The 22,989-nt window shown below is 41.7% G+C and overlaps 2 protein-coding genes across 4 annotated transcripts in view; both read left to right on the forward strand.

Moving 5' to 3' along the window:
- The first annotated feature begins 1,181 nt into the window (after positions 1 to 1,181).
- Positions 1,182 to 10,447, forward strand: TLCD5 (TLC domain containing 5). 2 transcript variants are annotated; one of them, XM_040258195.1, is made up of 3 exons: positions 1,182 to 1,348; positions 3,396 to 3,595; positions 5,316 to 10,447. In XM_040258195.1, the coding sequence occupies exons 2-3, from the start codon at positions 3,397 to 3,399 to the stop codon at positions 5,852 to 5,854; spliced, it is 738 nt and encodes a 245-aa protein (XP_040114129.1). In that variant the 5' UTR covers positions 1,182 to 1,348; position 3,396; the 3' UTR covers positions 5,855 to 10,447. The 2 variants fall into 2 exon arrangements, with proteins under 2 accessions (XP_040114129.1, XP_040114130.1); XM_040258196.1 differs by lacking the exon at positions 3,396 to 3,595.
- A 1,422-nt stretch (positions 10,448 to 11,869) lies between these two features.
- Positions 11,870 to 22,989, forward strand: part of ARHGEF12 (Rho guanine nucleotide exchange factor 12) — a 158,561-nt gene continuing 147,441 nt past the window's right edge. For both annotated transcript variants that reach the window (XM_040258116.1, XM_040258117.1), the window contains exon 1: positions 11,870 to 12,808. In XM_040258116.1, the coding sequence (XP_040114050.1) occupies positions 12,777 to 12,808 (32 nt within the window). In that variant the 5' untranslated portion in view covers positions 11,870 to 12,776. The remainder of the gene's footprint in view (positions 12,809 to 22,989) is intronic.

Consider the following 22,989-nt stretch of genomic DNA (forward strand, 5'->3'; position numbering starts at 1 on the left):
ATATACATTTGCAGGCTCACTTCTCATTCATTCAAGCAGCAAACATTTATTGCACCTGCCTTTGTACCAGGAAGAGGTACCAGGGAAACAAAGATGAAAAGAGTGTGATCCTGATTCTTAAGGGGCCAGCAAAACAAATGACCCAAACTATTTACTATTCCCCAAATACGGCCTAAAGGCTCACCCTTCTGCTCAAGGTCTTCTCTTCTTAAGAACATCTGGGCCCCTCAGCATCCTATCATTGCCTGTCTTGATCAACCACCCCAGATGCCCTCTTTTTAAAAATTAATTAATGAATTTGGCTGTACTGGATCTTAGTTGTAACATTCATGATCTTTAGTTGTGGCGTGTGGGATCTAGTTACCTGACCAAAGATTGAACCAAGGCCCCTGCATTGAGAGCATGGAGTCTTAACCACTGGGCCAATAGGGACGCCCCTTAGATGCCCTCTTTACCCCATTTGCATTTCCATACTTTCATTTAGCTATCTCTTCAAACTCACTTTCATTGGTATCAAAGCAGATTCAGAGAGGAGAGAGGATTAACCCAAAGTGAGGTAACAACAACAATAATTAACATTTATATAACAACTTCCATGTGCCAGCCATTCTATGAGCACTTCACACATGTCAAGTGTGTAAAATTCTTGCAATATCCCAATAAGACAGCTATTATTATTACTATCCCCATTCTGTGGATGAGAAAACAGAGGCACAGAAAAGTTAAGCAACTTGTTCAAAGATACACAGTCAGTAACCAAGCGGGATTTACTCTTAAAGCCTTATTCTCTACTGCCAAGGTAGTGAGAGGGCTGACCTGAGAAGGCATAGATAACTTCTGATTTTCAGGCCTGAGCACTTTCCTGGAAATTAGTTATTTGTGTGCCTGTTTAACTTAAACGCAAAAGTGAAATCCCCCACAGAGCCTAGTAGAGGGGTAAGCACTTAGTAGGTGCTCTCCAACTGGTTATGGGATGGGCCGTCACATCGTGGGGGCAGGGGATGGATAACTGTTCTAACAAAGACAACAAACAAGCAAGCAAGGACAACAGTCTGCAGGTCTCACGTCACTGTTAGGTCACCATCACCCCTCACACCCCCGCCCCTCGCCTCCCCAGGCCTGCGTGACGAAGAGGGGATCCTCCCGCCCGCTTTCTCAACAGTCCCGGGGCCAGCTCTGGCTGTGCGCTCCGTCCTCCCAGCCAGCAGGTGCCCCCAGACCCCCGGCTCCTCCTCTGCCGCCGACAGAGCCTGGTCCTCCCTCCCTCTTTCCGCTGCTTCCTGCTCCCGGGGATCCCGGTCCTGAGCTGGGGCCGAGGCGCCCGAGGCTTTCCGGGGCGCTGGACCAGGTAACTGCGCGCGAACCGCCCGGCTCCGGCGGCCAGCTTGGGCTCCGGACGTGGGTGGCCTGGCATGCCTGGCCCGCTGAGTGGGGCGAGGGTGGGAGAAGGAAGCCGGCAGATGGCCTGGCCTGGCCTCTGAGGGGAGAGGGCCTCCCTCTGCCTTTGGGCGCCGACGGGATACCGGCATAACGGTCCGGCTCAGGTGCGCCGCAGCCGGGCGTGGCCGCAGCGCAGGGGAGGCACGTCCAGGGGAGATGCGCTCGCCGTGCCTGCCAGGCGCCGAGGTTGCCGCTGGCTCCAGCCACGCCTGCTCCGAGGCCCAGAGCCAGGTGGGCCCGCCCAGCGCTCCTCCTCCCGAATCTGCCCCTGGACAGGGAGGAGCGCGGACTGGAGCCTTGGAATTCTGAGTTGAAACGGCCATCGGCCATCTAAATACCCTGCCATCCTTTCCCCCAAGAGTGAAAAGCCCAAACGCGGAGATGGAGTGACATTCTCAAGGTCACAGCGTTGTATCTGCCATTTACGAATGCCTATTCTTTTATTTGTTTGTAAATGGGCTACTGTTCCCTCTGTTCTGCCAGGGAATTAGGATTCAGGGAAGAAGACACTAAAAATACTAATCGGCATAACCAAAAGAGCTGATCCGTATTACTCTGGCTGGTGACCCTGGCCTTTAAAAGGAAATGAGAGAGGACGGTTCTTTTCACTCGGGGTCCTTTGTACTTCTGGCTCTTGCTCGGAAAATTGGCCTGGAAGTTTTACAAAATCCTCTCAGAACTCCTTGTCAGAACTGGGCTGGATTATAGAGTTTTATCGGTCATTTTCCCCTCTGCTTTCTCTCTCTTTTTAACTGAAGCTCCAGAGGTGAAAGTGATTGGTCCACACACTCATAGCTATTTAGGGGCAGAAATAGAATTGGAACTCAGGTCAGTGATTGACACCTGCTGTTTTCTTGAGTAGAAATCTGGTTTCAGATGAAAGCTGTACTGCACTTGACCTTCATAAAGCCCTCTTGGGATAGCATTCTTGGGAGTGGCTTGTGTACTGATGTGTATTGGTCCACAGATACTATTTCACTTGTCAGAATAGGGTTAAGCAGTGAGTGTAGCCATGCAGAAAATTCCTGCTGAGATGAGACAGATATCTGAATTTTTTTTTAACTTTTTTATTTGTACTTTCAGTAGAGGGGCTAATGAAAATTAATAAGGACATCTTGGTTATTTTCAGATTTTTGTCCTGTCTGACTCTATTGACTCCATTATTTTCATTCTTGTCCTGGTATATTTATCACTAGTAAGAATGTCAAAATGTAGCTTTCTGACTTTGTTTCATTTTTAACTAATTTCCTTAAAGATATTTTTATATATTAACAGAAACTCCCCACTTGTACCTCAAAATCCTGCTTCCCGCTTGGCCAGTTTTTGAGTTGAACTACAAAACTGAATAGAACTAGCTTTTTTTTTTTTTTTTTCCTTTCAAAATATCTAAGTCTTTGTTTAGTTCTATCTTCAGGTTTACCTCATTTTGGTTTTGACTGGTAAACCCATAATTCAAATCCAAACTTCAGTTGAGTTTAGTATCAGTTTAAAACCACTTTAAACTCTCATGTGTCATATGACTTCTAGCAGAGAACACAAGTGGTGGAGGTGTTTTTCCGTGAGAGCTTCTTATTGGGATTTTTGAAGTATGAACACATCTAATACGTGTATTATATTACTTGTGTCTCGTAGTCCAAGGTCAGTCATCACTGGGAGATTATTGACATTTACTCATCATTACAACATGTTGTATTAGACTGTCTGCTAACTCAGAATGCAGTGCCTGCTTTTTGGTTTACTGTTTTGACCAGTTATCTCTAAGGAACACGCAATCAGAATTACAGCCACACTTCAGTGGAAGATTCTTGGCAATGTAGATAAGGAAAAAGTATTTCTGTGAAGGCAATATTTTTGTACTGTCTTACAGTAGAAATGAAGACATATACTCAATGTGACCCGATGCTGTTTTCTTAGGGTGCATTCTTTGTTTTCTGGTTTTGGTCTTTTTGTCATAGGATGGCCTTAGCTCTGTGTCTGCAGGCACTGTGCAGCCTGGGGGGCTGGCTTTCGCTCTACGTTTCTTTCTGTCGCCTGAATAAGCACCGAAGCTGTGAGTGGAACTGCCGGCTGGTTACGTTCACCCACGGAATCCTCTCAATAGGTCTCTCAGCTTATATTGGCTTCATTGACGGCCCTTGGCCTTTTACCCACCCAGGTATGTGGGAGATGTTAGAGAATTATCCCTTAGGAATTTATGATTTGGAGGTAGTCTTAGAAGGATGGGAGTTTTCCACAGAATTTGTATAATGCTGAAGAATATTGAAGAATAATTACTATTATAATGTGCTTTGGGAGTCTTCATTCATCTTCTTGTTAATTCTGGTATTGTATGCATCACCTTTTGTTCTACTTTTCATAACTCTATTTTTTAAAACAATTTTAATTGCTTTTTACAATTTAATTGATCAAAATGTATAAATTATAAAAGCAATATCAACATTTTCTACCACCACCCCCAGACAGTCAGACAATAGTGGACTGTATAATACAAACTTTTTGGTAACCTGCAACTTTTACTTGATTGTATATTCAAAGGACATCATCTTTCCATGTCTATGTACATAGATCTTCCTTATCCTTGTCAGTTATTATATAATATTGTGCTGTATGCATTTGCTATCCTTTATTTAACCAATGCCTCATTATTTGGGGTAGCTGCATTAATTTTTAAGCTGCCAGATGTGTTCCTAAATGTTCCTTAGAATACAAAACCTGTCTCCCCTTGAATTAGTTTGCTGGGGTTTATTACAGACTGGGTAGCTTAAATGACAAAGATTGATTTTCTTGCAATTCTGGAGGCTAGAAGTCCAGGATCAAGTTGGCACGTTTGATTTCTTCTAAGGCTTCCCCTCCTTTGTGTGCAGACAGCTGCCTTCTTGCTGTCTCACATGGTCTTTTGTGCCTAGTGTGCTCGTTTTACAAGAACACCACCCTAATGACTCTATTTTAATTACCTCTTCAAAGGTCCTATCTCCAAATATAGTCATATTTTGAGGTACTGAGGTTCAACCCTTCAACATATGGATTTTGTGGGGATGTAGTTCAATCTGTACATTCTCTAGAATATGATTTTTTTTTAAATTCCTTAGATTCTTTTTCTAATTTCTTTATATTCCCATACTGAGTTTCTGAATTTCCTCCTCAAACTATCAAACTGATAGGAAGCAATGCTTAAGCTTTATGTTTTACACGAAGGTTGTTAATGGATTCAAACATGTCATGTCCTTGCACCCTATGTTCTTGCATATGGGAACATACTAACTTTGGGGGTTCTTTCCAGAGTCCACTTTCAAAACAAGTTAGGGCCACCAGTGTCAATAATCTAACCCATTAAGCTAAGAAATTAATGCGACATTTGAGACAGAGTAACATTTCCATTATGGTTTATTATAGGAAATTGAATATTGTCCCTTTGCTATATAGTAGGATCTTGTTTTTTGTCTATTCCCATATATGATAGTTTGCATTTGCTAGTGGGATAGAATAACTGAATCTGGAAGCAGACTTTTAGCTAGTCAAAAAAAAAAGGAAGAAAGTGACTGTGTAGTATTTTAATGGAAAGAACAAAATAACTCAATTTTATGCTGCTACACAGAGGACACTGGATCACTGCTGGTGTTCGAATCACTCACTGAGATCTGATGCATCAGAACAGCATGTCCTGGGGCCTGTAACATTGGTTTGATAGAGACCAGAATTTTAGATTTTAGTCTTTTGTTGTTGTTGTTGTTGTTGTTGCCTCTAAAAAGCATGTGCCTGCCATTGCTTTTGTTTTCAGTGATTCCAAAAGGTTTGAGAAAGAGCAACACAGGATCCCTGTGTAAGCCAGCACAATTCCTAGCTACTCAATTTGCTTCTGTCTTGGTTTATTTCAGGCTCACCCAATACACCTCTCCAAGTGCACGTTCTGTGTCTCACCTTGGGCTACTTCATCTTCGACTTGGGCTGGTGCATCTACTTCCGGTCTGAGGGGCCTCTGATGCTGGCTCACCACACACTGAGTATTCTGGGCATCATCATGGCCCTGATGCTTGGAGAGTCGGGCACAGAGGTCAATGCAGTCCTCTTCGGAAGCGAGATTACCAACCCCCTGCTACAGATGCGCTGGTTTCTTCGTGAAACAGGCCATTACCATAGTTTCACTGGAGACGTGGTGGACTTCCTCTTTGTGGCCCTGTTCACTGGAGTGAGGATTGGTGTAGGAGCTTGCCTCCTCTTCTGTGAAATGGTCTCACCCACGCCCAAGTGGTTTGTGAAGGTTGGGGGAGTGGCGATGTATGTGGTGTCTTGGTGTTTCATGTTTAGCATCTGGCGCTTTGCATGGAGGAAAAGCATCAAGAAGTACCACACCTGGAGAAGCAGGTGGAGTGAGGAGCGGCAGCTCAGACTTAACAGACATCTCAAGACACACTAGCCAAGGCTTGCTCTGGACAATGGATTAGGTTCAGTCAGCCACGGGAACCAGGTTGGATATATGGCTGTTACGGAATCATGCTTATTACAAACTTAGATCACAACAAAGGGCTAAATTTATTGATTGGTTTGAAAGCCAGTCTTGGAGCAGAACACATTCCAGTATTAAAACGCTAACTTCTGCAGCAGCACAGCTGTGGAAAGTGCGACTACCAGCAGTAGTTGCGAGTAAGTCAGAGCTGTGAGATGAGTGTGCTGCATTCCTTGTAGGTTGTGGTGACCCTGGCTCTTCTGTCCCTGGGAGGCTTGATGACCAGACAGCTTAGAAAGGAACTCAAAAAACATTAGTGCAATTTCTTCCCTATTCCTTTGAATAAACAAGTGTTTCTTCCTGGTTTCTGTGTAGCAACTTAAAGAAATGCACCCCATTTACTATAAAGTGAGGGACTTTCAGGAAGTAACTTGGATGAGGAAATTGAGAGCAGGATGGGGGGTGAAACCATGACAGTGATGGGGGGCTACTTCCTGAGCCTCCCTATACCATATACTTGGTATATACCATATAGGACTCCCTATACTTGGGGGTCCCCAAGTACATACCTTTAGGCATGATGCTTCACTAGGAAGACTCACGGGGCACAGCACTTTGTTTTACTTAGAGCTTTGATTTATTACAGCAAAAGGACACAATGAAAACTCAGCAAAAGGAAAAGGCACCCGGAGCAGAGTACAGGGGAAACCAGCCCAAGCTTCGAGAGCTCTCTCCCAGTGGAATCATGCAGGATGTGCTAATTCCTCTAGCAATGATCTGTTCAAAGTATGTATGAAATGTCTAAAAGAAAGCTTGTTAGAGACTCAGTATCCAAGGTTTCAGATGGGGGCTGGTGCCATAGGCAGTCTTTCCATGGTGCGAAAAAGGCCGCCTTTTCCTGACTCCCAGAAGGAAAGGAGGTTTTCGTCATGAACCACATTGTTTGTGCAGTTTAGAGTCAGTGAGCCAGTCTCATCAGTTCATGTGGGAACCTTCCTGACGAAATCTAAGTCCCCGGATGCTGGCCAAGGGCCAACCTTGCAGACAGCCCTTTCCAGGCCTGCTCTATTAACTCTTTTCTGCACAAAAACCATAGAGCTAGAGCTTCGGATGAGAGATGAATGAGGTGTGGGCAGATTTACTGAGTCCTGTTGTACGGGTTCTGCCCTACCAGGAAAACTATGCCAGTTCTCAGGGCTTTTGTGCATTAATCTCCTAGGCATGAGAGGCTGTGACTGAATTCCGCAGGGATTTACCATGTAGATTCCACTGGGCTTGAGATGCCAGTTCAGGTTTCAGCTCTGCTATACATACAAACCAGAACCAAAGACACCAAATGTCCTGGCCTCAGGGTGATGAGACTTTTTTTTTTCCCCATTTCAGATACATTCTCTGTTCATCTTGTTACTGCTTTTTCTCTGGAAAAGGTGCCACTCTCTCTGGACAGTATATTATGAAAAAGCCAATGTTAGGAGGAAAAAAATATTTCTTAGTCAATAGTCTCTCATCTTACCTAGGAAAAGCAAGAACACAAGTGTAGTAAAAGGGCTTAGGAAGTGAGAATTCTTAGGTTCTTTGAACTAATTTGGCTACTCACCTGTCAGATCCTTTGGGCAGGTCACTTGTTTACTCTTTGCCTCTGTTTGAACCCTACTGTCAATAAACAAAATATTGCATTGCATATTTCATAGAGACATTAGGTGGCTTTTCATTAATGAAGGTCTTTAATGTAGGGCTTTTATGGGAAAAAAGGGAAGTTTTATTTATTTGTTTTTTATTTATTCAGTCAGTTGTGTTGTTGAGACCACATAGTGGCGACCACGTAGCTCAGCTGATGAGCAAGAGTCTGGGGCTGTTGAAGTCAGGGCTGGAGGTCGGTAGGAAGTGTCAGCCCATTCAATGGGCACTCGTAATCCTAGCCTAATGAGTGGTTCTTGAAAATGGACATCATTCTCCAGGCATGAGTGGTTGGAACCGCATGAAGTCATTGCTCTGGGAAAAGACAGCTTTAAAGGCATGTTAACTATGGGTCTTTTAAAATGACTGTCATTTGGTTAAGGAGATTTGCTGGACATGAGAATAATCTGACAGTAGCATCCCCAACTCCTTTTTTTCTATGACCCACATCCCTGAAATGCTGGTTAGCTTCTTTCCAATAAGATTGTGGTCAAAGTAGGATGCTAGGGAATGCTGATTTTAGCAAAAGCCTAGTTAAAAAAGCATGGCTTGGCACCAAAAAAAAAAAAAAAAGGAAGAAAAAAGCCATCTCTTGAATTTTGGCACAGTGCAACCTGTCCCATACCAGACGAATGAACAGACTTAATCTGGTACCAATTCTTTTCTCCTTACGCCTCATAAGTGAAGGGATTGTAGACCTTGCTCTTTTAGGGGAATGTACTTAGATTTCTTGAATTTCAAGAAACCTAACTAATGATAAGAGAAGGAGAATCCCTCATTTCAGCTTTTTCTTGATGTTTTAGTTGATAACTCTGAAGGCAACTTGCTGAGACAAAACTGTGAAATGAAGGTGACTCAGCAGTTAAGGTGCTGAGTTTGTCCATGACAGGTACTGAAGGGCTAATTAACATGTGGTATGGTCAGACACATGAAGTACTCATTTGCATTCAGATTACTATGTAATAATTATTAACACTGCTCAAGAAGAATTTATATTTCAATAAGATTTATATTAAATTTTATAAAAATAAACAACTTTTTATCAACCCAGGGTCTGCTTTATGTCTTTCTTGTGGTTCTGCCAAGAAGATTTAAAAAAAAAAAAAAAAGGCTTTGGCCGGCAGAAAGGTTGAACCATATTTACACTTACCGGCAAAATACTTCTTAGCTGCTCTTATCCACCATTCTTAATAGTGTTTATTTTTTGAGGCAACAATCTACATACAGAAAGCAGTTTGCCAAAAGGAGGAGGAAGAACTTAATTTCTTATTTTGCCACCTGTTTTAGTTGTTCACTCAGTCGTGTCTGACTCTTTGCAACCCCATGAACTGCAGCATGCCAGGCTTCCTTGTCCTTTACCATCTCCTGGAGCTTGTTCAAACTCATGTCCATTGAGTCGGTGATGCCATCCAACCATCTCGTCCTCTATTGTCTCCTTATCCTCCTACCTTCAATCTTCAAAAGCATCAGCATCTTTTCCAATGAGTCAGTTCTTTGAAGCAGGGGCCCAAAGTATCAGAGCTTCAGTTTCAGCATCAGTCCTTCCAATGAATATTCAGAATTGATTTCCTTTATGATTGACTGGTTTGACCTCCTTGCAGTCCAAGGGACTCTCAAGAATCTTCTTGGATACCACAGTTCAAAAGCATCAAATCTTTGGTGCTCAGCCTTCTTTATGTTCGGCCTATTTGAGTAGTTGCCTTGAAAATGATGATGTCCAGTTGGGTCCATGAAGACAGGGCTTTCTGCTTTCTTCAGACTCTGCTTCCAAAGACTGGAACAGTGTTAGACACACAGTAGGTGCTCATTGTGTGCTCAGTCATGTCCAACTCTTTGCAGCCCCAGGGACTGTAGGCCACCAGGCTCCTCTGTCCACTGGATTACCTAGGTAAGAATACTGGAGTGCCATTTCCTCCTCTAGGGGAATCTTCCCAACCCAGGGATCAAACCCAAGTTTCTTACATCTCCTGCATTGGCAGGCGGTACTTTACCACTAGAGCCACTTGGGAAGCCAGGTGCTCAATAAGCAGCTTGAAAGAATGGATGAGGGCCTGGATAACCCCCCATTGGAAAACCTCAAAGAGCATGCACAGTGGATAGGTGTCATTGACAGGTAAAGGACTAATGTCCCTGTGGAGTGTGTTCTGCCTAAATTGGTGTAACTATTGTGAAGGTATTCTATATACAGACTCTGGAACAGTCTAGAGCTACCGACAGCTGTAAAGAGGCTTTCAGGACTTTTTTTTTTTTTTTTACCATGAGAGCTTTGTGCGTGAATATAGAGATTTTCATTATTTAAAAAAAAAGAGCCCTGGAGTGAATAATCACTGGCTTAATTAAATCCTTTGCTTACCATCTTCCGAAGCTTTCCCACAGCAAATGGCCTCTTTGCTCACAGCTAGAACTTTGGGTCTGTTTAAGTTTGGAAAGATCTTGAAAGCAGCCTGCCAAGAGGTTTTGTATGCAAGGAAGAGAAGGTGAATTAGGAAACTTTCCCAGTTTGTGTTATTCCTGAAGCTGGTGGAGTGAGGCATTCTTGAAGGGAAGAAGGAAACTCATTTTCAAAATGCATGATTTGATGAGTCATTGGGTCCAATTAATTTGATACCTACGCTGTGAAATTGTTGGAATAGGGAAAAAAAAAAGATATTTAGCACGTCTAAAAGTTTGTGGATAAGGTTTGAATTTTGGTCATTGTATACAGAACGATGAAGCTCTTTCCAGTTATCTATGGAAAATGCGCAGTTTAATGAAGAGTTTTCAGGACAGAATTATCATGCTAGGGTACACCAGCAGGTGGCAATGTGTCCTGGTCTGATCATTAGGAAAGTGGCTTGGAACCCTATTCTGCTTCTATTCTTTCCCAAAATAAACATTACAAAATTAGTTGGCTGTGCCCTGGACTTTAAAAAAAAAAAAAATCGAGCAATAAAGAGTCATCTTTGGCCTCTGTTTATCTTTTTTTTAACCCAGTTCTAACGTCAGCCTTAGCTCATGCATCTATTCAGGGATAATGATCCTTTCACGCACTGTTGCGGACTGACTTTTAGAAACAGCATTGTTAAGAGGTAACTGTTTCCTTTCTCCACACCCACTGTTTATTAGATTTGCTTTGCCACTTGATTTCCACAAAAAAAGGTTAAAGATCCTTACCCACCAATACAGGTTTGAACCCGAAAGTCTGATAATGGTTGTATGAAGAGACAGCCACTTCAGGCGGAATGGAAGAAATATATTGTACATGGAACTTGAATAGCTTGAGTCCTGAGTTACGCAACCATAAAACTGGATGGGTGTCTAAACCTACTACCTAGTAGGAAAAAAATATATATTTGGGAACTCTTCAAAGAGAACTGTAATGTAACAGGATAAATAAACTGCCTCCCTTCCCCCCGCTCCCATTTCTTTCCACAGCAAGCTTGTTAAGCCGCTGTGGAAAGCACCATGCTTGCTCAATTTGGCAAATAACACATTTCATTTTGCCAAGGCAGAAGCAGCCTAAAAGCAACCTTATACGAAGAAATCCTGGCTCCAGTTCCCAAACTGTCTCCCCATTCCTATACACTTCCATCCTCCAACCCTCCGCCGGCAGCCAAGACTTTTTTGCGCGGCAGCCCCTGCCCTGGGCCGAGGCCAGCAGGTGCCCCAGGTGAGCGGCCAAGGCCAAAACCTCTCTCTGCTGGGGTCTGATTCACCAGAGAGCAGCGGGGTCCGGGCAGCCGGACCTGAGTTTGCTTCCATTCGCCGAAAACAGTCTGTGCGTGTTATCAGAAAAGAACAAGTATGCTCCCTTAAGGAATACAAGTTTCTAGGACAAGGGGGTGAGTAATTTCCAAAGAGCCTCCTCTCTCATCCTCAACTCCTCGGGACTGGGGGCGTTCTCTCTGGGGGAAAGCCGAGTTAGGGCAAGCTAGACCCCAAAGTAGCAACCTCCGGCATTCGTGGGCTCCCTGGCACAACCTTAGGTTGGCGCGTGGGACTCTCAGGGTCGCATGGTGCCCACCTCCTTCTGCCCCCGCAGAACTACTTTTCCGCTCTCCCCCGACAAGATTCCGGCGGAGGCGTCCGCGCGGGGGCGGCACGCACCCGCGACCGGTGAGCGGAGGCGGCGCGCGGGGTGGCGAGAGCTGGGGGCTGGGGCCGCCCCGCGCGCCGCGGAGGGATCCCGGGTGAGGCGGCTTCCCGAAGTCAGAGGGGAGGAGGCCAAAAAAAGTCGGCGGGGGAGGGGAAGGGCGAGCGCTCGCGCTGGATGCGGCAGGGGCCGGGAAGGCAGAACCGGAACCGGAACCTGCGCGCGCGCCTGGGGTTGTCGCGCGGCCCCCTCCACCGCCGGCGGCCTCCTCCGCCCGCCGCGCGCGCTCCCGCGAGAGCCCCAGGACCCGGCGAGCCGGCCCTGCGTTCCGAGTCGCCGCGGTCGCCGCTGGCCTCCCGGGCCAGTGCTTCCAGGCCGGGTCAGACGGGAACCTCCCGCCCCTCGCGGGAACCGCCGCCTACCGGCGCGTCGGGGAGGAGCCATCGCCGCCGCCGCCGCCTTCGCCGACCGCGGAAGAGCCCGGGCCTCCGAGGGATGGGGAGCAGCCCGCGGGGCTGAGAGACCAGGTTCCTGTCACCTCCGGCTGCGGGACCTCCTCCCCCAGCGCTCGTGCTCGTCCCGGCGTCCGGAGCCTGGTGGAGGGCGGCGAGGACGACGAGAGGGGTCCCCCGGCCCGGGGCCATGGAGCCGTGCGCGGCTGACGCGGGGCGGCCCGAGACGCGGCCGAGACCGCGGCCACGAGCGGCCGGCAGCCCCAGATAGAAAGCAGAAGCCAGCGGGCCCCGGCTCGGCGGCGGGGATTTGCAGGCCCCCAAGACCCCGACGAGGAGCCCATCCTGCCTTGGGCGGACTCCTGAGGTCCGTTCCCCGCGCGGCTCGCTGACTTCCCTCCGTGACGAAGTTTTCTCCGGCGCTTTCCCAAGGATCGCTCCCTAGCTTTAGACCTCGCCTTCTGGCGGACTTGCTCGGTTTGTTTGGGGAGATAACTTGCTTCGCTCCCACCCGCATCCCCTCTCCTTGACCCCTGCCAGTCGGACGTTCTAGATGACTGAATGGAGTTTTGAGTTGGACTCTGGTGTCCCCTACGGAGTCGGGCCTGATCCCGGAGAGCTGGGGGTGGGGTGGAGGTGTTACTGTAAAATGCAAGTTGGATAAAAGGAGGACCTCTCGCCAAGGGCCCCAATGAGTGGCACACAGTCTACTATCACCGACAGGTTGGTATGAAGCTCCCCCCTGCGCTTAGCCTCCCTGGATGGGGCCCGACCTAACAGGAGAGTCAGGATTGCCGATTGCCTTTGCCCAGTGAAGTTGACAGGCATCCGACGGAGGGTTGTTTCCGAGCTCTGCAGTTGGTCTGGGGTTGCTGCCAAGTTACCCGGTTGATTGAATTTGGAAATGTATTTCTTTTTTTTTTTTTTTCTGGAGAGAAACTTTTCCAGAGTGTCGGAGGAAGGGTAGGTAAAGCCACGATTGTGTTTTTCTGTCCGTAGTGGGCATTAGGATTCATTACTAATCTTGGAAGCAGAGGAAGGTCATTTTGGGTGAAGGTCAGCGCCGGAGGTCGGCTGGGGTATTGGTCCCTCATAAGTTTAACTCCTGTCCTGTAGTTCCCTAGACCCTGTTCTGTTTGTGAACTTCATTCTGAGACTACCGCCTGATGATTTATGAAATTGGTATCCTTGAAACATTGACTTGCACAGTGTTTATTGTCTAATAGTTTTCCAGAATGTTGGAATTACCAGTAAGTCCCAGTCTCCTGGTGGGGACAATATCAAGGAACTAAGAAAAAAAGGCAGGGGAACATCATGGGGCTTGATTTTAATTATTGCACTTTCAGGATTTCATTTTCCAGAAACGTTTGCATTTAAGGGGTGTAGGCCTAAGCGAATTATGTAGTAGAAGCTGGCAGGTGGATTTGTTGAGTTGGGTCAGTCTTTTACAGTACTTACCTATGTTGCTTGGTGAATTGAGGTAGACCATTTGTGGTTTAAGTGAGTTTCCTTACTGTTTAGAGTTATTCTTTGAAATATTTAAGTGATAAAAGCATATTCTTTACTACATATTTTTCAGTGTTATTATAACGTTGTATTCAAGTTTCCCTGATGGCTCAGAGGTTAAAGCGTCTGCCTCCAATGTGGGAGACCCGGGGTTTGATCCCTGGGTCGGGAAGATCCCCTGGAGAAGGAAATGGCAACCCACTCCAGTATTCTTGCTTGGAGAATCCCATAGACTGAGGAGCCTGGTGGGCTGCAGTCCACGGGGTCACAAAGAGTTGGACACGACTGAGTGACTTTACTTACTTACTTACTTATTCAAGTCCCAAGTTTCAGTTGTTGTTTTATTTTTGGTCAGCCTTCAAACCATTACATCATTAAAAAGAAAAAAAAAAAAAGATCAAATAACTGAAGTTAGAGAGCAAAGAAAGCATTTTGAGAAGCGCTTCTGCAAAAAGTAGTTGAATTCCCTAATAAGAGAGTTTCACCCAATTGTTAAGACTCATTTGTTGATTTTAAAAGGGCTAAATTCCATTATCTTACCCTAACAGCTACTCCAGAAACAGAATTTCCTGTTCCTGTTGATGCTTCCCAGTATCACGTGAATGTTCACCTAAAAGATTCTATTAAATATTTAAACTATTTATTCTTTGTTTGTGTATTTTTTTAAATGCATTTAATTTTCAACTTCTCTGCGAGTACACTTAACATTATTAACAATGCTTATTTTGATTTTTTCTGGTTATTCCCATTCCTTTTCTTTCAGGGTGTTTTGTCTCTGAGAAGCCACTTTCATGGGTAATTGTTTTCCTGGTTCTCTCAATTCTTGCCTTCTCTGTTGACCCTGGAGACAAGTCTTATTAGGAACTAATATGTTGGTAGTTTTCATTGCAATAGTAAGGGTGTTTAATTCTGTAGAAACAGAACCTTGGATCACCAGCTCATTCCACATTAAAATCACCTAAAGGCCCCCAAGTAATGATCTTCCCTTCTTCTTTGCTTCTCAGAGATTTTCTTCCTATTTCCATTATGTTGGAAAGAAAACCTTGGGATTTGTGTTGCTTTTTATAACTTAGATGAGATACAAATGTACAATAAGCACGCAGTTAATGCTGCCTGTTTTTTTGCCAGGCACTGTGCTGGGCACAAAGGATTAAAAGATGAATATTCTAAGATGAATCTGCAAATTGGTTTGGGTTTAATATCTACTTGAATTCGTTCAGGTAATTTCACATACTTTTTAAAAGACAAAAGACTTTAAAAGCCACTTAATGTGCCTTGGTGAGACAATTATGGATTCGTATTTCTTAGGAATTTACTACTAGTTTCTTTTTTTCTACCATGAGATTTATTCTTATGTGATCATTACTTTTTCTTTGAACGTATCTTGCCCCATAAATCTCAAGCATCCATTGACTCTTAGAGTTGTCCCTGATTTGAATATATGTTGGGGTGAAATCTGGAAGTACTGGTTTAGTGTTATTTCTGTGCCAGGCTGCCTTAATAAAGTTACTAGTATAGAATAGTTCCCATCTTCTTTTCAGCCTAACTACTACCTCAGCCTCTTCTCATGGTCTAACTCCAGTGCACTCTAGGTACATTTTCCTGATTCTAGAGCTATTGGCAAATTAACAGTGCCTTTTTAAAGATCCTTTCAAGTTTGAAGTACTGTATGTGGTATGGCTTTGTTTTTTAGAGTGTACAGACCCACCAGGCCAGCTGTGTGAGTTAGAGTTCTTTCATTGTGATGCTTCTGACTACAGAGTCTGTCTGTCCTCAGTTGAAATCAGACTAGCTGGTTTTGGGCGTTGTTCTGTTTTGCAGTTTGTGGCAGGCGACACATGGCTGAACAAGATAAGAAGGGTTTTATTCTTGTGTTAGGGACGTGCTGGGGCTGGGATGGAATTCAGCTATGTTTGGGCTCTGAATGGTCACTTTGGAGACTCAGAATTCTGTTATATCCTGTTGTTATTTTGCAGTTAAATTAACACATTCATTTACTCCCCTTTTCCCCTTTTCATTCTCTACTCCTCAGGCACTCCAGCCCCCTTTTTAAAAGTGTAGTTATCAACTTAAAACTCAAACTATATGTTCATGGTAGCTATGGTTTTTATGTAGTATATTTGAATTGTTAAAAAAAATATCTAAACAGCTTGTGGATACCATCCAGTGTCTTGCTTTGTAACTTCTGTGAGACCTGAAGATTTTATTTTTCAGCTTTTAGAACCAGCACTTGAAAAGTGGTAGAAATATCTGATTGCTGTTCTCCAGTTTGCATTGATTGCTGCCCTTGGTCCCAAAATAATCCTGATTGTTTCTAATCCTCCTGGATGCTTGTCCTCTCCCTAAGAGTTTAGGGGTCCTGTGGAAGTTGGAATTTCTTTTGAGAGATAAGAGAATGCTTTTTCAGCGGACTGAGTAAATTGTTTCAGGCTGTATTCTAGAACAGTGAATTTTCAGGGACAATACAGGTAGGATTTTGCTATAAAGGTCTTTGTTGAAAAGAACCTATGTCCTGTCTAGGACTCGTAGATTTTCTTGGTTTTGATTTATAGATAAAAGGTTTTTAATATATTGGCTTTTTTTTTTAAGCACTGTAAGTTCAACTTTAAGCTTGTTTAACTGAAGCAAGTCTTTTTGTTTTTTTTTTTTTTTTAAAGCAGCTTTTTAAAGTGAGTCTGGAAGCCAGAGGCTTTATATGCATTTGCCCAGTAATTAACGTTTTCATTCATGATACTTTTTCTGCCAACAGTGCCGTATAATAATGCTTTTGATTAAAATACAAAACAAAAATTCTGTATGTGCACTGTTTTCAAGGCTGCCTGAGTCATCTGCAAGGTGAAATTATTTGTAGCATTCATTTGTAAAATCAGTCATTAGATAAATACTGAATTGAAAGTGGGCCAGGATCACAGAGCTGGCTTTGTATTCATTTTAATGTTGTCTTTTCTTCTAGTTTTTCAGTTTAAAATCCTGATTCAGACAGGTATGCAGTAGCACATCCACTTGTACAGTTTTACATGAGTCAACATGTACAGTCCGAAGTAAATTTTTTCAAAAGTACAGAGCCATAGTCTTCTAGATTAATGGCACATTTATAAGATGTTCACGTGTATTTAGTGAGACGATGAGAGAAGCTTTATTTGAATCATAATAAAAATATGTTAACCTGGTAATACCACTTAACACACTGGTGGTTTCATGAATTGAGTATGAATTGCCTACCTAACTGATACGGGTTGTAAAAGCAGCAGGATATTTTAACGGTTTTCCAGCGGTAATTGGAGAAGTGCTTTTACATCATGGTTGTCTAACAAAGTTACTAGAAATGCTACTTATCATTTAACTGCTTATCTCCTAGGGATTGACCATGCCACATTTTCAGAAACAGGGAGCATAATTAACTTCATTAAGTTTCATCCATTAAAACGTGGTGTTGATGTTTTAAAATTTCATTGGAAGGCATGGTCCTTTTCCTTTCAGTAGTTAAGAATCTTCAACATAATGGCATTTGAACTGAAAATTTAAAATCAGCAAAATTATAAATGTTGTTGTTTCCTTTTGAAGAAAATACCCTGATACATGTAATGATATCCTATGGCAGTGTGGCTCTTTAACATTTACCATGTCTTCAGTTAAATGTGAGGCAGTTCATCATTTATACTTACAGCAACTCATAGCATTTAAGTTAAGATTATAAAACTGGAAAGGATAGATTCAAGATATGACCTAGATTTTCTGGCTTTCAAGTCCTCCAGATGTCACTCTAAATTATTGTCTTTCTGTGTATATTTTTTCTGTCCTGCTTCCCTTGTAACTTTCCAAGCTAAGTCAGGGTTGGATTTTTTCTCTTACCGGATGCTTTCTAGTACCTTATCCATTCTAATTTTAAGTATCTCTAGAGGATAAAGCTATCGTCACTTCCTCAGGAGACTGAACAACAATCTGATAGATCTTGTAGTCAGGAAGTTTTTCCTGATCTTTAACACAGACTTTTCTTTTAAGTTGTCCTGTTACTTGTATACACTTGCTGTACTAGGCTAAATAATGATCTCCTCCCATTTTATGTTTATGTGACTGTAAACGGTTCAGACAGATGACCACCACCCTTTCCTTCCCCCCACCCTTATTCTTCGCTGAGCCAAGTTGTATATTCTGTTGATTTGTGTCTAAAAGTCAGTCTGTTCCTGTTAATATTTTATTAGCCTTTCCTCAGTTGCTCATCTAGTGCAGAATGGTTTTTTTCTTTCAATGCTATCCTACTACAAAATGATAGTCTATATTTTAACTTTATTCATATTCTAGAACAAGTTCCAGTTTGGTTTTACCATAATACAGGGATCTTCTGTTTTCTCCAGGCATAGCCCAAAGTTATAAGTAAAGAAATTCTCAAGACCATTTTGACTCAGTTTTATTTTAGATAGTTTTTAGAATGGATATGGGAGATGTCACCATCAAAAAAACAAACAAATAGTTACATACAAACAGCATAATTAGCAAATCAGCTAATTAAGCAATTGCTCATGTTATAAAAGTGTTGTTTACAAAGTGATTCTTTCTAAAATCGCACCCTAATGTAAGTTACAAGGATTATCAATTATGTGAAAAAAATATAGCAAACAAATGATAAGCCATCTTGGTTGAAAATTAATCAGAAATGAGGATGAACTATCTCTGAATTTAATAAAGAGATGTGGTTGTAGCTTTAAAGTAAGATATCACTGTATGGTAAAATATATCTGTAAGTTGTTCTTTTTTCTTTTCTTTGCTTTTTACAGTAGTTTTTCAGTCTAACCTTAAAATTGTGTGTCATTTTTCCGTTTTGGTTTTTTGTGTGTTTGTGCTTGTGTTGTTTAACTTTGTTTTTTCCTGTTATTTCCACTTATTAGTGAAAAGAAATAGATTTGCAGTGATAAGCAGGTTTTTCCAATAAGACATACTGTTATTAATATTGAAATAATGTTTTATTTTCTTACCAGTGTATTTACAAGAATTGTTACTAATGATAAGTAACAGAAGGAAAACGTGGATATTTAAATTATTATATATATATAAGATAGAGCTCTTGAATGTTGTATTAGTAGACCTTTATTGTTGATACTTAAAGTTACTTTAAATAGATGTCTTTATTCTTCCCTGTTTTGCTAGTGATTTTGTTACCTCAAACGTCAGAATTTTGGAAAGAGATGATATTTAGGGTATTTTACTGTCTCTACTTAGAATATCTAGAGTACCAAGATAGCTGCAAAAGAAAGAAATTTGTAAGAGTTTCTAACACCAAGACAAACCTATGAAGCTAGTACCTAGAATAATTCTCAGCTTTTTTATTTTGCAGAGATAATATGTGATGGTGTCACAGGTCAGAGACTTTGCCTACATTTTATAAACATACGCTACTGACTTTCAGTAAAAGGAGAAATATACTGTTTTCCTTACTAAATTAACATGCACCAATGCAGCTGACAGTTTAGATTCATAGCAAAACAGGATCTCTTACTAATTCAAATGCTGAATCCTGGTTTTTTTAGGTCATAGACACATGATAGACCTGGGTGGCTTCCCAGTGTTGAGAGATAAGCAAATCTGAAGGCCAGTAAAAAATTAGGTTTCCTGTCATGGGATTGTTTGGGACAGTTCATGAAGAAATTGGGAATATATAAGAAAATCTGGTTTAGTTAACGTTTACTCTTATCTACTTGTCACACTGTTTTTTCTTTTGATGCCGATTATAGGCATTTAAAGATAACTGTCCTGAGACTACCGTTTTGGTTAAATATTACATTTAAATGCTGATGTTAGGTTCATATACTCGACCTTAAGGAGGATTTCATGTGGATTCAGAAAAATCTAGATATTTGTGGTGGTGAAAAAATCAGCATCTGAATAAATTATATATGAAATTGATTATGTAATGTAGAAGGTGACTGTATCTCGTCCAGAAGAGTAACAGGTCCCCCAAATACACTTACACACTGAAATACGTATACAATACCTTGTGAAGGTGCTTGGACATAGCCTTCCATAGATTAGATGGGTTATCTGCCTGTGTTCCAACACAAGCTGATATGTTGCGGTTACCCTCTACAGTCTTTGTGGTTTTCTCAGAGGAAGTTCTTGTGGGTGAAGGTCTGATCTTTTTAGAGATTGTTGGTTGCATATGCACTGTCAGCTTATTTCCTGTCTTATTGGCTGTTTTGGCAATATCTCCTCAGGGCAAGTACTGCTGAAGGGATATTTAAACGTTTTGTAGGCAGAATAGATCGGTTATAATGTTGTATAATACCTACCTCTGAAGGCGATATGAGGGTTAAATTAATGTTTGTAAAGTGCTTTGAGATCCTAAGATGAAAAGAGCAGACATGTCCCTAATCATATTTGCAGGTATTGCTCAAGTTTAAGTAAAAATTTATTCACGTAGTGAAGTGTTACTTTATTGGCCTTGAGACTTCTGTAACCATTGAAGTTTTGTTTAATCACTTCAAGAGTTGTGGTTGGAATGTTTTTCTTCTAATGCTTAAAAATATATTTACCCTGTATGGGTTAACTTAGAGGAGTAGATACCTTGTCTGTAGTTAAGGCTTGTCTATGGTTAAGGCTTATTCACCAAGTTTAAGGCCTAGAGTGCACTTCTTCACCAGTTTAATTGGCATACTAAAATAAAATTGAGAGAATTTCCTTTGAGATCGGTAGGTGTACTACCCAAGTACAAAAACCTATGTTTGCTTTACTGAAATCTTAAGATGAGCAAACTGAGAGTTGCATGTACTTACACTCCTAATTTTATAAAATTTTGTTTTCACATATCACCTTTACCACTTTTAAGAATTAACAATGAATGTCTTATTGGAAGAAGCTTTCTTTAAAGCTAAATTGCAACCGGTTTTTAGATTCCTTAAGGATAGGAGGGTAGTTCTTACTAATTTTTAATTAGTTACTGTCTGCTTCATTATATTTTTATTCTATTTTAGTACTAAAAAGCATAAGGAAGAAAAAATAGCCCAAATTATCCAGATATCCAAATGATGTTGTTAAACATACTCACAAAAATTCAAATGATATAATAATATATAAAGTCTTCTGATCTTAACTGTACCCTGCACACCCTCTGGTTCTCAGACTCTCTCCTCAGAGGTAACTATAGTTAAGTTTTTTTGTGTGTGTCTACCTTACTTTACAGTCTCATAAATATACCACTCATCATTTTAATATTCTTGGTACCTAACTAACTGGTAGTAAATGTATCTATCAGCTTTTGCTGGGTTGTATTGCCATAGCAACACCAACAAATACCTGTGGCTTACAACACTAATTAATTTCTTGCTTACACTGCTCCTTGTCAGCTGTGGATTGATTGCAGCATTTTTGGAACCCTGTCTGAAGGAGCATCCCCCCAGCAGCCCCTGGAATATGCCATTTCTGTGGCAGAGGGAAAGAACAGGAAAACTGATGGAAACATACAGTGACTTCAAAAACTTCTGCTCCGTCGAGGTGTACATCAGGTCACTCACATGTCACTGGTCAAAGCAGTCGGTCACGCTCATTGTCATTGGGCCAGAGATGTGTACTCCTCCCACAGGTGGCATCACAGGTCGGGTGATAATAGGTCTGTATAATCCTCTTAAGGAAAGAAAGGGCAGAGCAGTAAGACAGTCTGTCATCGGAGGCGATCGATAAATTCTTGTTAAATGGGTTTTGAATCTGTGAAAATTTTTATGGACAGTTTCAAACATACACACAAGTACAGAGAATAATATGATAAACTTCCATATTCCCATTGTTGGCGTCAAAAACTTTATGTGCGTAGACAGTCTTGGTTCATCTGTTTCCTTTCCCTGCTTCTCCACTGGATTATTTTGAAGTAGTTGCTGGATATCATAATTTCAACCATAAATATTTCACTGAGTATCTCTGAAAGATAAAATCTGAAGGTGTAACTTCTTTTAGTAAATTCTTACTGTCTGTTAGTAGTTGGAGATAATGATGCTGTGGACTGAGCGGTGTTAAGTAGGAGAGGATGTTCATGGAGTTGTATCTAGAATTTGACAGCCAGAAAGTTGTTTTGATTTCGTTTTGAGTATTTCTGGAGGAGGCTTACAGCAGAATGTCATCTGTTTTTCCAGTATGTCCTTTCCTCCTGAGTGTGTGTGTGTGCGCGCGTGCGCAAAAGTGTGAAGCAGGTAATTAACCTCTGGAAAAAAATAACATTGCAACAGATTTGATTTGCAGGAGGTTTCATTTCACACAGAGCCTCTGTTGGAATGACGCCAACTGAAAGGAATCCCAGCCCTTAATGGCTCTAAGTCTTCTGGGAGTTCCCAGTTGCTGATGTGATATACTCTGGAGAAGAATATCAGAATCATTTCTAAAAATTCTGTATTCACTTATGCTGTATGCTGTGCAGAGAAAAGTTCTGTCAGATCTCTAAGGAAATAGTCCTAAAACAATATAAAAATAAGAAAGTGAATCTAATTTTAGTTTAGAAATAATTTAACTCACTCTCAGCTGCTCAGGTTAGTTCATCTGAGGACCTTTTTAAAGCCTACATTTTGACTCACAACTTCATAGATTTTACTAGCATATATTGTGGGACAGTAAGTTTACTTATCATTTCTATGGTTATGGGAGTAATAGACATTATATTATGGATCTAGAATAGTCAGTTTCACAGGACATACTTGGGAGAGGGGTATTATGTAACAGTGGGAAGCAAGCTAAACAAATACAATCCCTTCAGTTTGTAGGTTGGCAGGTGACAATGAGTTGATCAAAGAGGATTTATACAGGCTAATGAATAAATTATTGTATATAACATGAAAATAGTTTATTTTAGGGTAGTACTATCTATGTTTTCTTATCTGATGTTTTTCACTGTTCATTGAAACTTAGTTAAAATGGTATTTCTAGGTGTCCAAGTAGTTTTAGTTTTCTTTAATTAAGTTATATTGTTAATCTCATTTCAGAATCCATGTAGTGACTGAAGCAGAAACTTGGTCATCATTGACTTGTACATAAAATTTTATTTAATTTTGAATTTTTCTTGGCATTGAATGGATTCTGGCTTTGGTTGCTTGGGGCAGTACAGTCTGTTTTTAATAAATAAACAGTTTTTTCCCCATGGAGAATTAACTCTTTGACCTGCCTTTTGTTCATGTTATATTTCTATTGTGTCATGTTAGAAAAACATTCATTTTTAAAGATAATAATTTGTTGGTCCCTTTGTCAGAATAATGTACACTTGGTTGTATTTTAGTTGCACTTGTCATTTGTGCAGTTTGGGGGAAGGTTTGTGGTTTCTTGTTACTTAAGTATTTGTGTTTCTTGTGTATTTATCCAGAAGCCCTACATGGTCAGAATTCTTGAGACAGTGTTTGAAGGTAAATTGGGTGTATTAGTAAATAGAT

The sequence above is a fragment of the Oryx dammah genome, unplaced genomic scaffold (assembly GCF_014754425.2).
Source record: "Oryx dammah isolate SB20612 unplaced genomic scaffold, SCBI_Odam_1.1 HiC_scaffold_17, whole genome shotgun sequence".
NCBI lineage: Eukaryota > Metazoa > Chordata > Mammalia > Artiodactyla > Bovidae > Oryx > Oryx dammah.

Bases quoted from the DNA above. Each gene is read 5' to 3' on its own strand.
- TLCD5 (XM_040258195.1), top strand. From the start codon at position 3,397: ATGGCCTTAGCTCTGTGTCTGCAGGCACTGTGCAGCCTGGGGGGCTGG. The intron at 3,596-5,315 runs GTATGTGGGAGA...GGTTTATTTCAG, and splicing joins TTGGCCTTTTACCCACCCAG to GCTCACCCAATACACCTCTC.